The sequence below is a fragment of the Gallus gallus genome, chromosome 12, assembly GCF_016699485.2.
Source record: "Gallus gallus isolate bGalGal1 chromosome 12, bGalGal1.mat.broiler.GRCg7b, whole genome shotgun sequence".
NCBI classification, from domain to species: Eukaryota; Metazoa; Chordata; class Aves; order Galliformes; family Phasianidae; genus Gallus; species Gallus gallus.
In genome coordinates this window covers 9,033,031-9,050,767 of record NC_052543.1, presented here as the reverse complement: position 1 = coordinate 9,050,767, position 17,737 = coordinate 9,033,031, and the positions used below count along the sequence as shown (strand labels likewise).

At 55.7% G+C, this 17,737-nt stretch overlaps 1 protein-coding gene across 8 annotated transcripts in view; it reads right to left on the bottom strand.

Annotated features, from left to right (window-relative positions):
• Window positions 1–16,440, bottom strand: part of FLNB (filamin B) — a 78,158-nt gene extending 61,718 nt beyond the window's left edge. For 4 of the 8 annotated variants that reach the window (XM_040646067.2, XM_040646065.2, XM_040646068.2 and 1 more), the window contains exon 1: window positions 5,174–5,533. In XM_040646067.2, the coding sequence (XP_040502001.1) occupies window positions 5,174–5,522 (349 nt within the window). In that variant the 5' untranslated portion in view covers window positions 5,523–5,533. Of the gene's footprint in view, window positions 1–5,173; window positions 5,595–6,830 lie in introns of those variants that run through there. The other 4 variants (XM_046899761.1, XM_046899762.1, NM_001030341.3 and 1 more) reach the window with 4 other exon arrangements.
• Between the last annotated feature and the right edge of the window lie 1,297 nt (window positions 16,441–17,737).

Below are 17,737 nucleotides of genomic sequence, written 5' to 3'. Positions count from 1 at the left end.
ATCCCTCTGGAGCTTCATTGCATTAATCCCCACGAACAGGCGGAGCTTGCTCAGCTGAACCAAAGCACTGAAGCGATAACCTCAGACCTCAGTTGACTCAACTCTGAACCCACCATCAAGGCCCTGGGAGGAGTGAGAGCAGCTCACCCCAACGCACCCCACCCAGGCAGCCGTTACAGGGCTGGGTCTTTACCACTGCAGGCTTCACATGTACTTTTCTCATGAAAACTGCTACTCATTTCCCAAAACACCATAAGAGAGGGCATGTATTTGTTCCTCTCTACTGTTAGCATGAATTCAGCCTGCAATGAACTGAGCCATGTACAATGCTCTGAAGCCTGTAACAAGGACTACATAGATCTTCTTACAGAGATGGGCAGTGTCTGCCCTTAGCCTTTTTATTTAAACATAGATTGTTTGGGATTCTTCCCCCCCCCCCCAGCAAATAACACTCAGCTACACAACGTTTCCTTCCTCCAGCACAGGTGCTTTGGGAACATCTTATTCTGCTTTTCTTGCCAAGTACAAGCAGACTGCAGCAACAAATCCTCGCCTACCCCTACCTACCATGTGCCTCAATCACTGCTTTGGTGCATCTGTCCAGAGAGGACAGCCCATCCCACAGGCAGCTGCCCTGGAACAGTGCCACAGCACTACTGGGGGCACACACAAATAGAAGAAAATCTCTCAGGAGCCTAAAGGTTTCTCTACAGAAAACCTGGCTGCCTCTTCAAGAGCCAAAGACAGGTTTGATGCTTCACAAGCAGCAACTGGTGGGCCAGGCCCTTCATGTACACTGGGTACCAAGCCCAAACAGAACCAAACCCATATCTCTGAGCTCTGCATTCTCCTTTCATCACTGCAAGAAGTTACAGGCCAGATACCGTGTTTGTGAGCTGTGTACCACATCAGGCAGTGAAGGATAACAAGTCCACACAGGTACACCTGATGCTTCTGGCAGAGACCTGGGAGAACACTACAGTGAAGTAGAGATCCCTTCACATCAGCATCACCTGCAACACATCATTTCTCTCTGATGTCCTTGTCAGCATCTGTTTCTGACCTAAACCCTACAGGCTCTTGTTCAGGTCCCACAGTTCCAAGGGGCAAAGAGAAAACAGAATTCCTCCAGAGCTTGAGGGATTCATTGTTTTACTTTGCACTACAAGGAGCAGGCAGAACAATACTGGGAATTCAGAAGCATGGCCACACACAAGGTTAGCCACATTCTTAGATTACACTGTAGGCTAGGAAAATAGTCATCCTGCCCCACTTAGATTTAAACATCCCCATGTAAGCCAATACAGAGCATAGCATTAGAATACAGAGCAGTCAAGACTTCAGTCCTTCTTGAGTGCAGGGTCTAGTTTTCCAGTGCCTTAAACAAAAAAAGATGTTTAGCACATCAGCCTAACCGGTCCCAAATTGCTTTACAGAAGAGTCTGATCACTTTTATCAGTTTACTTTCAGATGTAGAACAATACTAGAACAGCCCACCTAAGCTACCCTACGCTAATTTGGAGTGAACTGTTCCTGTAAAGCCACTTATTCCTGCATGGGGCCAAGCACTGGACTCAATGACTCTTACGGGCCCCTTCAAGCTGAGGATGTTCCATGACTTTATACTCTTTGGGCCAACAGTCAAACTGTTGGAACGCAGTCCTGAGGAGCCCAACTAAGTGGCTCTTAGAAAGCAGAGCCTTTCCAGCAGCAAGGTCCACCATCAGTCTATCACAAATAATTTTAGAGGGGAAGGATTAAGTGTCACATATGCAAGCAGCAGAAGCCTGCTTCCAAGAAACACTGGATGCTTTCCAGGAAACAGCCTCCAGGGAAGTCACAGGTAAATGGCAGACAAAATGCAAGTGCGTTTTGACTACCTTCTTATGACGTGTTAATGGCACCTGCAGTGAGTCAGAGAGAGACCCAAAGTGTATACAGGCTGAAAATACATTTTCCTTTTTTCAGCTATCAAGCACCTACCTCTAAGTATTACAGGATAATGCATTCAGCAAGTTTTAGAAGAAATCTAGGAATTCACAACTGGTTTTGTCATCCTGTAGTTCATCAACAACCAACGGCAAACATTAAAGCCAAATGCTAAATTGCAGCCAACACCAGATCCCAGTGACACAGGAGCAGGCAGCAGCACTGCCACACAACCCCCACCACCTCTCCCCACCTATTTTCCTCGCATTACTGTCCAACATCCTGCAGTTGGAAGGCAAGTCAGATCAGCTCGCTTATCTGATGAAAGCGCAACCCAGCGAAGAGAAACCACATGTTTTTCGGTTTGATCAATCAGAGTGCTGCAGTCTAGGATTACCACCTCTACGTTGAACCAAAAACAACCAGCTGCTCGGCACCCACCCTGCTGCTGCAGGAGACACTGGGCTGCAGGCAAGCATTGGAGGAGGACAAGTGACAGGAACTGCCTGCCAGGCTCCAGACCTTGAAACCCTCTGCTCCTAAGCTAAAATCAGTTGACTCCTATCTGATAACAGGGTTTCTGGGAGCAAGCTCTGTACCAAACTCAACCTCCTCCCAGCAATTTTCTGTGGCTTCTACCAAGGCACGATGTGGCTCCCATACAAAGTAATCTCCAGAGCTGATCAGCTCCTTAGGCCAAGAGCAAAGCCCTTGTGCTCTGCATTCCTGGCGTCCTACTCCGCAGCGCGCCTGCACACCACTCAGCACCCAGGAATCTGCAATTATCCTCAGTCTGGCAGAGAAAAAAAGCCAGACTTAGCACTTGTTAACACTTCAGTGCTACCCTGCACCAAGCTGAAGACTTCTCGTGTTCAAATCACCTGCCCCAACAAGTTTAAGGCTTTCCATCCCATCTTCACTGGATGGCACAGCATACAGCAGTGCTTTACAGCTTTTTTTGTTTTAAACCACAGATCACACAGACAGGTCTCAAACCTGCACTGTAGGGAGGGTACCTTGAGGCTTAAGGAGAAGCATCTTGGAACTGCCCATGGATTCTGCTAAACAAGGGGCAGGAGAGGCTGAGCCTAACTCCTGCTCCAAACTGCATCAAAGACTGTGGTCAAATACAAGTTGGATTGATTCCTCTGAATATAATCAGATCAATGAGACAAAGTTGGAATACCAAACTTCTTCAGTAGCAAGCTTTGAGAGGTGTGGGTTGTAGTACAGCAGCAGTAGCTAAGTCATACCGCATGGCTTCCAAAGCGTTCCTGGAAGTTAAATAATAACTGGAACATGCACTGCATCCATTCAGCAGAGGTTTGATGGCATTATTAATGCCAGAAATCCAGCAGCTGCAGCCGTCTGGATTCCCCAGCTGATTTGGCTCAGAGCTGGCCCTAAACACCCCAGGCCCTAAAGGCCAACCTGGTCATAAAAGTTCTCCACCTAAAAGCCCTTACTTGTACATAGCTCCAGACCCCAGCATGACCTCATGTTTGCTCAGCAGCACAAAAGAGACTGAAAACCAAAGATGAAGGCCCAAGCTCTGTAGAACGCACAGCCACAGGGAGAGGAGCACTACAGGCAAGCAGCACTGTGCAGCTTGCAGAAGAGGCAGCGTGGGCTTCAGCCCATCGAGCAGAATGCCACGGAGTTTGTTTGGAATGTCACTTCTGGAAAGCCAGGTCAGGATGTTTTTTCAGGAGCAGCACAGTTTATCCAGGGCTGTATGTACAGTCAGAGCCCGTCCTACCACCTGGCTCCTGCTCCACCCACACAGCATGAATGGACTGCAAGCCCCCTCATGCAGAGCCACAGTTCTCCGTGAGTTCTCACCTCATTCTCCAAAGCTCTAGCTATGAGTTGTTTTTATTATTTTTTTTTTTTTAAGCGGCAATACAGTATAAGCAATCTACAGAACAGCCAAATGCCCTCAGTGGTTACAGCCACCTCACAGCTAAGCCTTATCTTGTGGCGGCGTGGTGCCGCTGCAGCAGTGCCTTGAGGAAGGAAGCCACGAAGAGCCGGGCCTGACGGAGAACCTTGATCTCCGGAGCCTGTCAGGAAGCCTTGCAGAGGAATAGGAAGGCAGCTGGAGCAGCTACACCTTCCTAGGGCAAACAATGCAGCAGGAGGGAAGAGCTCAGCCAAGGAGCTGGGCAGCTGCAGGTCAAGGGCACATACGTAAGCAAGTCACTAGCACCAGCCCTGCTCCCAGGGCACCAGCTGCCGTCCCTCTGAGGGCTGCTGCAGGGCACCCAACAGGCCCCAGTGTGGGGAGCTGCCAAATGCCCACCTCCAGCACCAGGAATGGGTTTCCAGAAGGGTTCCCGCCCCAGACAAGTTCACGTTTTCTTACCACTGTTGCTAATGCCTCTGAAGTGAAACAGCTTTCACCTTGGCCAAGAGTTTTAAGGGAAGCGAGTAGAGCTGAACTCACCCAAACTCAGCTGTGTAACTCATTGAGGCCAGACTCATCAGCAGCCAGCAATTAGAGTTATCTGGCAGAGAGAACTACAGGGAACTCACATTCCTTCCCACAGCCCTCTCAGCCATTCAAATTAGGGCTGCACAGAGCGTGCTGCGGCCACACCTGAGCTACCCCGATGGGCCACCGTGCATTCCTGAGGGACACTGCATTCCAGCAGCCTCCATGCCCCCAGCAGGGACTGCAGTTCCCCAGGGGTTCACGCTCCAGCATGGCACAGACAGAGCGACCCAGTGCCACAAGCACCAACCACCCACCCCAGGAGCCAGCAGAGCTCCGGGCACGTCCGTTACCCACAACCTACATAGCAGTGGGATTAAGCACAGCCCTGCCCGAAAGCAGCACGTGGGCAATCTGCACCAGCCTGAGCGCTGGCATCGTCTGCCGGGCTCCAGCGAGCAACAGAAGCCACCCCGTTTCTCCACCTCCTACAGCAGCACAGTGCTGCGCTGGAGCCTGACTGGAGACGGGCTGGGGGGAGCGGTGCCCCTGCGAGGCAGGTGGGGGTCATTAGGGAAAGCCGCGCAGAAAGAACACGCTGTGGTTCCTCGGGAGGGCAAGCTACAGAAAGCACGGACTCGCCTCATAAGTCACAGTGCAGTCTGGAGTACAGCGGGAGGGCGATGCTGCGGCCCTGGCAGCGGGACGGCACCGCACAGCCCCGCAGCGCCCGTGGGCACGGCCCGGGGGGGGGCAAAGGTCCGCAGAGAGAGCAATTAAAAGCAAAGCAACGAGCGGAGCGGCACTCACCGATGGAGACCAGCTTGATGCTCTCCCGCTCCAGGAACTCGAGGGCGACGGAGACGTTCTCCAGCTGCATCTGGCGGAAGGTGGGCCGCTGGTGGTACTTGCGGTACATGCGCTTCTGGCTGAGCACCTCGAGCAGCGCGATCAGCCGCAGCCCGTCGCTCAGGTCGTGCTGCAGGTTGCCGATGCGCTTGTTGACGCAGCGCAGGTGCTCATTGCACCAACGGGTGAAGGTGTTCTGCTGGATCCGCTTCCAGGGCGCGTCCTCCGCCAGGTCCTTCTCGGTGGCCGGCATCTCGCCGTCGGGATCGGCCGCTCTGCGCCCGCCCTGGCCCCGCGCCTGCGTGCTCATGGCGCTGCCCCGCTCCGCCCCCGCCGCCGCCGCTCCGCCCCCGGTCCCGCCCGGCCGCGCGCCGCCCGCCGCCTGCGGGCAGAGAGAGGGAGAGCGGGGAGAGCGCGGCGCTCAGCGGCCGCTTCGCGCCTCTCGGTGCCGCCGCCCCGCTGTTCGGCCCGGCCCCAAATGCGTTGCGTTGCGTTGCGCCGCTCCCCTCTCTGCCGCCGCCCGCCCGGCACTGCGCGGGCCCCGCGCCGCCGCCCGGCCTTTATCCGGCGGGAGCGGCACGCCCTCGGCTGCATCACCCTCCGCGCCCCGCCGGGCCGGGCGGAGGGGCTGCGCGCGGCCGGGGTGGGCCGGGCCGGGCCGCGGCGTGGCGGGGCTTCGGCGGGGCCGTACCTGGGGGTGCGCGGGGAGCGCCGGGATGACCCCCGGGGGGTAACGCGGGGTCGGGGTGCAGCCCCCGTGGCACCGCTGCGGGGCCGGGGGCGCGGCCCCCACGGTGTTAAGGCAGGGCCGGGGGTGCGGCCCCGCGTTACGGAACGGATGGCGGGGGGTGCAGCCCTCGTGGCGCTAATGGAGGTCCGGGGCTGTCGTACCTGTGGCGCTGAGGCACGACCAGGTGCAGCCTCCATAGCGGTAACGCACGGCCTGTGCGCGACCCCCGTGGCGGTGACGCACGGCCGGGTACGGCCCCACGGCGCTAACGGGTGGCCGGGGCAAAGCCCCGTGGCGCTGCTGCACGCCTGGGGGTGCAGCCCCTACGGCTCGGGCACGCGCGCGGCACCCCGCAGCACGGCCACCGGTGCCCCCGTGGTGTTCGGGCGCCGTCCCGCAGCGCGGTGCCGCTCACGTAGCGGACCCCCGGTGCGGTGACGGCCGGGAGCAGTGCCCGGCGCTGCGGGGGGTCGGGGGGTCGCAGCGGCGCGGAGCCGCGCTGGCAGAGGGCGGGCAGGCCGAGGAGCAGCCCGCCCCGCGCTGACTAACGCGCTCTTATCAACCGCTCAAACAAAATGTAAACTTCAAAAAGCAACCAAGTAAGGCTCGAATTCTCGGGGGTTTCTCCTTTTTTTTTTTTTCTTTTTTTTTTTTTTTCCATTTTTGTGACTGATTTCCTGGCTGGCCCCTCCCTGCCGACATACAGACTGGGACTTGCCGCTGACTCACCGATGACAGCAAAAAGTCAACAGAACTATCCCATCTGCGTGCTCCGCGCTGACTCCGCAGGAGCTGCCGAGACGTCCCGTGACCCCGAGCCGCTCGGTGCTGGCATCGGGGAGGTGTCCCCGCGCGTCCCACGGCCCCGTGCCCACCCCGCACACTTACGGCTGCTCCTGGCACAGCTCCGCCGGCTCCGGGCGCGGTGTCCGCGTGTCGCCGCTCACACGCCGAGGGATGGGAGCCTGCCGGAGGAGCAAACCCATTAACGTGCAATCAGTAAATCTAATTTAATTAAACGACCGTAGCCGCCCTCCTCTAAAATCAGGAGACGCGTTTCCAGTGATTCTACCCGAGAGTCCTGATCGAATGTCCCTATTACCCCGCGGCACTGTGGTCTCGCTGTGCAGACTCTAAGCTCTATTCGATAGATCTGTCCGTGACACGTAGGGAAGGAGTGCAGATGGAGGCTGGGTGAAGTGGGAGGCAGACGTGTGCTCCCGTCGCTGCCTCCTGCTCTACGAACATCTCAGAACCAGAGATCAGATGTAATGCACCGAGGCCCATCTCGTGGCACCACAGTGCTGGTCCAACCCAGCTGGTGCAGGCTGGGAGCGGTGGGTGAGCCTCCTGCAAGGGCTGTTCTCCACTTCGTCTCTTGATAGATGCTAATTGCATATTGACTTTGGCCTGGGCTGGGACTATTAGCAACCACTCCACATCCGGACTAACAGATTGCTTGTAACACTTTAATTTTAGTTCCTTCCCCCTCCAGCACCCAGCAATGCACTCTAATGACGCCATGCCCAGGCCTCGCTGCAAGCTGGGTCCTCTGCAGCCCATGGGAGAGGCCAGGTCAGGCTGTTCCGGGGGTCACATCTGGCCTGGAAACCAGCTTTAGTTTGAAATTAAACATTTTAGCATAAGTGAACATGTTTCAAGTTTTATCAGCAGCCAGAGAAGTGAAAACAAGCTACCCCATGGATCTGTCCTCGCTGGAGTACCATCCCAGCACCGTGTATTACTACAAATGAACTAATAAATGCCCTGCAGAATGTGCATTTGTACAGATAAATGTCTGTGTGATTGCGTGGACGTGTGCAGAGAGGGGGGAGATTATTTCAACACCACACACTGCAATGAATGCTTTTTTCTTGCCCCGTCTGACAAGGAACTTTCCATCCCGGCTCTTCCTTTGCTCATTAGATGCAGATATAAGGAAGGAAGAACACTGTCATGGATTGTTCAGCTCTCCGTCAGCGGTTTCAGGAAAGCAGCAGTGCTTTAAAAATATTTTCCTCCCTCTTTAAGATAATTTGCTGCAAGAATAGGCTTTAAAAGACCCTATTTGTTCAACAGCAGAGCTCCTCCACTGCCCTGTATCCACTGTTCTGCCAGGGGGCCGCTCAGGATATTCTGCAGATGCAGCACTGACACACAGAAGGAGTCGCGATGGCACTTTTTGTGTCTTGTGTTTTGCAAAAAGACATTGCAGACTGTCCCAAAAGAGAGCACGGCAGCAGGCAATGTGAATTCACAACAGCATCAGTTAAGCTTGAGAGGTCCGTAAAAGCTGGCCAGCCCTCATGGGGCTGCTGCTGCCCTCGGAGAATCAGTGATAACCCTTCATGGACATCAAACCTCAGCGCTCATTACCCATCCCCAGTTTCAGTGCCCTGCAGGTGTGCCGTGGGACCCCCCTGTGCTGTTGGAGCACGCTGGCAGTGGGTGCAGCAGCTCTGACTGCTGGCTGTGCATGCAGGACGGGACTTTCTGCGCCTCCCTTGCAAAAGCAGAAGGGTGTGGGAGTGGTTGCATGGCTGTGCTGACACAGAGCATGACGGTGACTAACGGGGTCTGCTCCCCAGCAACCGAGCACATCCTGGCCTTGTGACAGTGTGCTGCTGCCTCCTCTGAACTGGGCCGCCCCATGAGATGTCCTCCATCTGGGGCACTGGGCACGTCCCTGCTCTACGCCTTACTCAGCAACAGCTTATTTTGTTGCTAGGAGGACAAGGGGCAGAATTAACACCTCCTGAGGCTGCACAACCCCACAGCCCCAGTGTGGCCAAGGCACTGCGTGTGGCATCACCCCGCCGCCACCGGGGCTCTGACCTCCCGCCCCAAGCTTCCCAAGCACACCGTTCCTTTCCTCCTCCCCATGCGCTATTTGCTGAGTTTCAGAAGACAATAGAAGTGTTACTTCTCTATTGATGAAGCAGTCATTAGGCCTCTCCTTTCCTTACCACGAGCCCTATCAAGCGGAGCGAAGCTGAGGCACGTCGTTCAAGTCAAAGCATGAATTCAACGGGTTGCGTCATGGGCTGCATTTCCTTATTCAGCAGCAAAGTTCTGCGTTATACAAATATTGGTAGGACATCTGATACGACTTGTTCTGAGGTTTTCCAGCTTTTATTTTCCTCCTCCCTTTTTTTATCCGGGATTGTGAAGACAGCAGTGTGGGAGCATGCAGTGACGGTCCAACCCAAATGGGGCAGAGGGATGTCTGTCAGAGAGAAATCTCTAGAAATATGCTGAGAAATGCAGGACTTTGCCCTGGAAATCCATCATTTTCCTACTTAGGCGGCGGTTGCTTGCAGTAGCAGCTGTGTGTGGGGCACTTTTTCATCTGCCCGTGCCTGGAAGAACATGATTTTTCTTCTGTATGTAGAGGTCTCGCTGCATTATGTATGTATCCAGAAGCTGGAAATGGTGCCAGGAGCAGCCATCCATCTGGCAGACGCGGGGCTGTGCCAGAACTCACAGCGCTGCATCCCGGGGAGCCTCACAGCTGGGATTTAAGGCCGTTTCTGACACGGGCTGGAAGTGGCCCCACAGCAAGTCTGCTCCTGCTTTTTCCTGTCCCACGGCAGCTGAGATCAGGGAGGCAACCACACTGGGACCCGTCTGGCATGGACGTTCCCTGGGAGTGTGTCTCATTTGGGAATTCACCTCATCTCTTACCCCAGACCTGCTCGCTGCTGGTTCCTATGGCAGTGCTGCCAAGCCCATCCCTTTTTCTGGGTGCATAAGGAGCAGAGGGGGAACCGACATCTGAGGAAGAGAGTGTTTCATTTACTTCCACTCTGCGAATGTGGTTTTAAGTGAGAAATGTGCTCCCTGAGCCGTGGGTGGGCATCCCTCTCTTGGCAGAACCTCTGCGGTGCCCCACTTCAGCCCCCGGGGACCCCTCCAGGACCCGGAGCACAGCGCAGCCCTCTCGGCTCAGCAGCCCTCGACAAGTCAACAAATGATTTCAAATAGTAACTTGTTTTTAAAACAGCTCAGGATCTGATTTCACGAGCTGTGAAGCCAGAGCTGATACAAGAAGCACAATGCTCCAGTGTGCATCTAATCGTGGCTTCCTGCCCGTATCAGATTGCTGCAGGCGCTGTGGTTACCTCCTGCTTTACCTGCTACTCCTATTTGCATTCAGATTAACCCCAGCTCTCTTGCTGAGATAGTATGGATGTTTTTTGGAGTTTGAGCTCTCCTTGTGCTTTTCCTCCAGGAGTCGGAGCTCCTAAGAAGGACGGTGTGAGATCAGAATACATCTCACCCCTGCCAGCTCCACAGGTTGCTTTAACCTGGGATAGAGATGAATCGTAGAATCATTAAGGCTGGAAAGACCACTAAGACCACCTTGTCCAACCATCGACCCATGCCTGTGGCTGCTCTAGTCCGTGATGAGTGCTGCCTTTGGCCATTCACAGCCGGGTGAAGCACAGGGAGGAATGCTTTCCAGGGGAACACATTCCTAAGCGATCCAAAGCCCTTCTGTGTAGCGTAAGTAATATTGTTGAGCTATAGGCAGCTGAAAGCAGGGGGTCATTCCGTGATCCCTGTGCTGCTCTCCTGACGGTGAATAATCAAACCAAAGAATACTTTACATGGTTTTGCTTTCTGCAAAAGGCTGACATCACTCTTCTTTTTTTTTTTTATTTTTAAATATTTCTCACAAAACCTATTCTGAGACAGAAACAAGAAGCCTGAAGGCCGCAGGCTGCTGTGCAAGCTGCTTTATGAGCCCCTCGGAGGGCCGATAAGGCTCTGCTGGAGTACGGGGACACAATGGCAGCGCATTGTTCTGCTGCTCAGCCATGAGGTGCTGGCACCTGGGCTCCATCCAGCCCAGCAATTAGCGTGTTTGACTTCCTGCACTAATGGCTCTGTGTATGGGAGGCCACGTATCTGGGGGCATTGCTCGGCTCAAAAGGGAGCAAACCTTTAAAAACACAGTATTGCAGTGGCTGACCTCAAGCCAGCACCCCCTCCACGTGATTGCTGCTAACAGCCAATATTAATCATTGAATCATTAAGGTTGGAAGAGACCGCTAAGATCATGTAATCATCCATGTTAATGTTAATGTCAGCGTCACAGTGGTGTCCTGTGGCTCAGCTCTGCCCCGCAGCACCCTGTGATAGGAGGATAGTTGTAGGGCAAAGCCTGTGACTTTCATGTCCCTGCTGTAAAATGGGGATAATGGGACTGCTTGGCCTTTGCAACGCAACTCCAAGGGCACCAGCTTAGAACAATGCAAGCTCTTGGGAGACAGCAGCATCAGGGCGGTGCTGCTGGTGGAGGCAGCAGCTGTGCCTCCTGCTCCGTGTGCCTGCAGAGCTGAAAGGGGAGATGATGGCGACAACGAGCCCGATCACATGCTGTTGGATTGAAAGGGACCAAATCATACAAATAGATCCCTTTCAATCAAACTCCTGTGCATCTCAAAGGGCAATTCAGCCTTACTGGGTAATGGGCACGGCCCTGCTCGGCAGACATCTGGCACAGCGCTCCCAGCAAGGAACGTTTGCTTAATAAACCATGTGTTCTCTTGCTCCCTGCTGGCTAAAACCCCAGCAGAGCAGCTGGTGGAGGGGAAATCACCCTTGTGGTCCTGCTAACCTGGAGGCAGCAAGAATGAAGTGTAAGGGGGTTGGGGCATGGCCTGAGGCCCTTATTGGAGAGTGGTCCCCACAGCCTCGTCCTGAATGCCTCATTGCTGCAACGGAAAGAGAAAAGGGAAGGGCAGAGCCGGCAGTTTTGGGTGGGTGACTTCAGCCTCACATGGCTTGCAGCAGCACAGAGGAGGCCCAGCCGTGCCCCCAGTGAGCCCATGAGGAGCAGAGCTCCCGGGGCCCCACCACCGCCCTCTCTGAGGCACCAACCAGCACATGGGTGTGCTGTGGGCACCAGGCACCTCCAATGCTTGCCTCCTGGGTGCATGCCAGCCCCAGGAGTGCAAAGCAGCACAAAGCACACTCAGCTGCCATCCTAGGAGAACAAAGGCACACGGCCCCATGCCCCAGCGTGGCATCTTGGCAGTGGGGCTGCGGGTGGGAAGGAAAGGATGAGCACCCTGCCCTGTGCCCCAGGAGTCCGAAACCCCCAGTGAAATATTCTGCAATGCTGCCATCTACTGCCACTGTGCCCGGGGCCAGGGATGCCTGCGGGCACCCCGGGCCATCGCGGGGCTCACACCAAAGCTCCCTATGGCTGCTCCTTGCAGCACGGGACAAGCAAGCCCCGGCGGAACTTGCGCGCAGCTCGCTTTGGTGGAAATCCCGCACACCGCAGCTCCCAGCCCAAGGCAGGCGGCGAGCTGGGCTGCTCTCCCCATGCCTTGAGAAAGGCAGCGGCTCGGCGGGAGGCAGGGAAGGGGATGTGCTGCCCCTGCTGCGCCTGGGAATATCTCCTAATGCCGCAGGAATGCGGTTATGTCATGGCGAGTCCCCCACACGCCCTGCCACTGCCTCGCGGCAATCCGCCAGCGCGCCGGGCTGGGGAGCATCCTGAGAGTGGGGCTCGGGGTGTAAATCCCAACCAAAGGCCGCCACATGTCATAGGGCCACGGCTGGGAGCGATACCTGTGTCCGTGTGAGCCCTGCCCGCGACGTTCCCTGGCAGCACTGCGGCCACGGGAGGCAAAGCACAGCCAGGGCAGAGCAGCTCTCCCACCGAGCGGCTGTTTCAGGAGATTTGTAGCTCTTTTTTTTTCTAGCAGAGGAGCTTTATGATTACAGAAAGAACATGAGATTTTTATGAGCAATTTTACAAATTAGCTTCTCAAATTGTTTGCAGCAGCACAAGTAATGCCGCGGTCATTAAAGCTCATAGAAAGTACCAAATGCTGCTGTGCTGCTCAGGCCTCCCCCGTGCAGCAGGAACGGGGCCGGCAGCCCCAGCACTGACCCCAAACACATTTACGGGGGGACAAGCAGGGAGCCGACCCAGCACAGACCCCGCGACAACACGGTCTTAAAAACAAACAACTAATTATTTCCATTCACCTCATTTAATTTGGGCTCATAGAGAAATCCTGTTCATCCAATAGTCCAAAATATGTCACGTATTAGGAGCTAGAGAGTCCAACCCAATGAATGAGTCATCACCCAGTGGATGAAATCCCATCTCTTCATGGCTGCTCATAAATAAGACGAGCTCAACTTTATAGTAAGTCATAAGTAAACAATGAACTATACGAAAATCAGAGTCAGCTGTGCTGTAACTGCATGGGCACCGTGCCCACGCCGAAATGAGAAGTGAATGCGATACCATCGCTGTCTGCGCCGGAGGCCGAACACGGGGCCACAGCCCAGCGGGGCCGTGATGCGCAGGGAAGGGTGAGCGCCTGGACCTGGTGGGGTGATGGAGCTGCCCAGCTTCGGACCCCTCCTGCTCCTCCCCTGGGGCTTCCTGCTTTCCTGGAGTGGCCCTTGAAGGCTTCCATGTCCCCGTGGGCGATGTGCTGCTGTCACCAGACCCTGCCCCGCTCCCCTTCAGCACAGCCGAGCAGGCCAGACCACCATCCCATGGCCACGGGGCCAGGACGGTAGCTGCTGTGGGAAGGGGAGACAGACCAAAAGACCTTTTCCCTGGGAGCACAAGGCTCCGCCGTGCCAAAATACACAGGGACACACTGCCTCACAGCTGTCCCTGCAGAGCTGGGGCAGCGCAGGGCATCCTTCCTGCATCCATCTCCGTGGATGTAGGGGGAGAAGGCAGTGCAGAAACCCTCCAGAGGTACAGGCCTGGCTGCACGAGCTTCACTGCAGCACGTGGGTGCAGCATCTCACACCCAGCCCTCCTCCCACGCCCCGGCCCCACTGCCAGCCCTGTGGGCAGTGCATTCTGTTCCAGCCCTGCTACAGCCAGGACAGGCCAAGTGCAGGCAGAACTCGGCCCCATCGCTGCTCCCCGTGCCATTTCCCCATTGGAAAATGGTAGTACTTTTTAACGACGTTGTGGATTGATGGGTGATTCCCAGGAAGGAAATAATGCACAGCTTGCATCAGTGCAGTGTTACTTCTCGTCAAACGGTCTTCCCAGCCCTCCAGAAGAAATGGAACTTCACGTTTTCCATTGGAACTGTCTTTGTCACCCCACACACTGCTGCGTCCCGTGTAAATTCCGGTGTTCCTTGGAGGAGAAAGGCCTCATGGTGCCACTCTCCTGGAACCGCACATCTCTGGGTCCCTCACTCAGCATGTTTAGAATTAAATCAGAAAACCTTAACTCACCCTCTAATGATCTGTTTGTTTCCAGATCCATATTCCCACCACGTGCTGCTGACAGCAGCTGGGCTCGGTGACAGCGGCGCTTTTCCCAGCCACGGCCATGGGATGTGTGCTGTGTTACGGGGCAGGGCACAGCCGTGCGAGCTGTCACCAGCAACGCAGTGGGAAGGCCGAGCACGGTTTATTTAGCACACACTCAATGCTTATGCTAAGTGCTCTTTGTTCTGAGCGTTATCGCTTCAGCCTCCAGCTTTTCACAATGGGAACAGCAATAAGGTTGGGTCCAGTTCTGAAAGGGTCTTCAAATTTGGCGTTGCTATGAAGCGGAGGCAGACCGCAGCACGTGGAGCTCTCAAAGGCTGTAGGTATCCCCTTTTTTCTTTTTGTTACGACGCTTTATTTAATATTAATAGGCCTTTCTGTTGTGCTTAAAGTGTAGAGGAAAAGAGAAAAAAAAAATCCCATTGTTCTCCCACGTGTTTGTTTTCACTACAAGTGCTAAGAGGAAAAGCCCTCTGCAAAAACAGGATGCAGCAGAGCTTTCTGCCCCACAGTCCCCCACACTCAGGGCACATTCCAGTGCTCATTGAGAGCCATAGGGAAATGGAAACCATCAGGGGGAGTTTTATTATCCTCCTGAATGGGAGCAATGTGAAGTCCCTGATGAGCAAACCCTGGCCAGACTCTGCTCCCCTTGGACAAAGTGCCTACAAACACACAGCAGAACTTTCTCCTGGCTTAGAAACAATGGGGGGCAGATGGGGATGTCTGCAGGGTGAACCCCACTGCTGTGGGATGGCCTCGAGCCCGGTGGCCGCATGGTGAAGCCAATGCACCCAGCGCTCCCATCCCACACCCAGCACCCAGCACTCCAACCCGCATCCCTGCTTGGCTGCCCCGAGAGGCTGAGCTCTGGGACCAGATAATGCCACCCAGACCACACACTCCCCCAGCCCCTGCCCTCAGGTCCCTGAGTCACTCTGTCAAGCTGCGATGGCTTTTCCCAGCTCACTCAGCATCCTCTCCCCACCCCATCCCAACCCCACATCCCCACTGGGTTTTGGTGTCTTTGCCCTCAGGCAGGAGGATGTGGTGCCTCTGCTGTGGGTGCATTCCTGCGGCTGTGAGTAGGAAGATAATACAAATCACTGTTCTCTTTCTCCCAGCACGTTGGCTTTTGGAGGAGCTCATCACTCCTGGAGCAATGCTGACTCGTTCCCCGTGATGCAGCAGAATAAATCAAACGGGGGGAGCAGGGCTCTGCACTGCCATAAGTCGGAGCCTCACTTCTGGCCAGGAACACAACGTGGGCTTTGGGATCTGGCAGCCAAGGGCAGCCAGAGCTCTTCTGCCCAAACTGTGGTGACTGCAGTCCCACACACCCCGCACAGAACCTACCGCAGAGCAGCCCTCCGCTCAGCTTCAGGCACCAAACCAACAGCGTGAGGTTGTTTGCTGTGGGGTGAGGGGAACGATACGCTGGTTTAATTCCGCTGGGGTGCAGAGCTACTTGCATTCCTTGGGCCAAGGGCAGCTCCTGTCTCTTCAGTGGAAATAACCATCCCGATTCAGCCCTGAGCTCTGAATGCCAGGACCCGCTACTGGGACGGGCTCTGAGCACCTGACGGAGCTGGAGGTGTCTCTGCTCATCACGGGGCAGTGGGACCAGATGGCCTGTAAGGGTCTCTTCCAACTCAAACGGTTCTACAATTCTATACAGTTACTGCCTTTTACAGTGCAAATGATACAGTGAATGTTTAAGCAAAAACCTTCGGCGAGACATCACTGCTTTTCTACTACAGAACAAATGGGGTCCAACCTGCAGCCCCGTGTCCCCGAGCCAGCGGCACTGCCTCCATTCAATGAACCAACGACCGCAGCACAGCCCCGCACAGCGCGGCCCGACGGTGCGATGTCAGCCCCAAAAGTCACCTTCCATTCATACGGAGCTCTTCCATTGTTCAGAAACTGCGCCCAAACATCCCGCGCCTTCCCCGCTCCCCGGTAAACTGCTGCTCGCCACACGAGGAAAAGATTGAAGTCCCCATCCAGCTCCCCTTCCTCCAAAGCGCCGCGTAACGCCGCTCGTCCCCCCTCGCTGCCTGCGATGGATTCTCCCACCGAACCGCAGCGCGACCCCCGAGCCCCACGAGCGGCCCCGTCCCGGGGGATCCCCGCTGCCCGCCCCGCACCTACCGGGGAGCTCCGGTTCCGCCGCTCCGTTCGCTGCCGCCGCCGCCCAGCACAGCCGATCCCGCACGCCGGCAGCGGGGCGGGCTCAGCCCCTCCCGGGGCGCCCGTCGGGGGGCCGGGCTGCGCCTGGGGCTGCGGAGCGCGGAGGCTGCGCTTCGGGCAGCGCGGAGCCTGATGTTGTCCCACCGTTTCTGGGGCTGGCAGAGCACCCCCGGCCTTTATGCCTGGGGAGGGAGGGGGAAACCTCTGACAACGCTTTTCGAGATCTTTTTTTTTTTTCTCTTTCAAGGCTGGAAAGTGCTTCTGGCAGAGGAGGGACCCCACTCTGCGAGGGCAGCCCCAGAACATAGAATCACAGCATCGTTTGAACTGGAAGGGACTCTTAAAGGCCATCTGCTCCGACCCTCCCACAATGCACGGGGACACCCACAGCTCCATCAGGCGCTCGGAGCCATCCAGCCTGACCTGGGCTGTCTCTGGGGATGGGGCGCCCAGACCCTGCAGCGTGAAGGCAAACCCACTGCTCGTTGGCTACAAGCAGACAGCTCCGTTTGTGGCAGAGCACCTTTCTAGTGCCGGGGGGGGCCCACTGACAAACGTGGGGTGCTCAGCTGTGCACCCAGACACGGCAGCTCGGGTCACGGAGGGGCAGCCACGGCCAGTTCGGACCCTGGGTGGACGCAGCACAGCTCCAAGGGCTGTATCTCACTGAGCCACCTCTCACCTGGGCTCACAGACTCCACTCTCAGATGTTGGCATTTCACACAAACAGCCAACCAAAGCACCCCATTTTTTTTGTTAAGATCACGCTTCTTTATTTTAAAAAAGATTTGTCTCTTTTTTCTCTCTTATTACAGCCCGAAGTTTTTCTGGCTTTGATCTGGGAACAGACGCGTTTCTGACTTCCCACCCAACCAGCAGCTCAAAGTCCTCACCCAGGGGCAGAGACGGGACGGATTTCTAAGGTGCCCTTTCCTTGGATTTCCAAAGCGTTGATTTCAAGAGCGAGAGCTGCAGAAAGCACGGCAGCAAGCAGCAGGGCCGGGCCCCGCTAAGCCCCGCAGCCCCTTTCAAGTCGGCCTGAAAACCTTCTTGTTAATCACAATAATTGCGTGAGAACCCATCAGGAAATTCGGAAACACTCCAAACGAAGGCTTGGCACCACAAACCCACCAGCGCGGCTAAAAAGCAGATTATGTCCATCCGGAGCGGTGGGAAAGTTTGGTTCGGAGCAGCGGGGGCAGAAATAAATATTTGCCTGCTCTGTTTTGTTTAAAGCAAAAACGCACACATGTACGTGTGCTGGGCTTCCATCACATGCTGCTCTTTGAATGGCGGGCCGAGGGCTCGCGGGGAGCCGGCTGCCA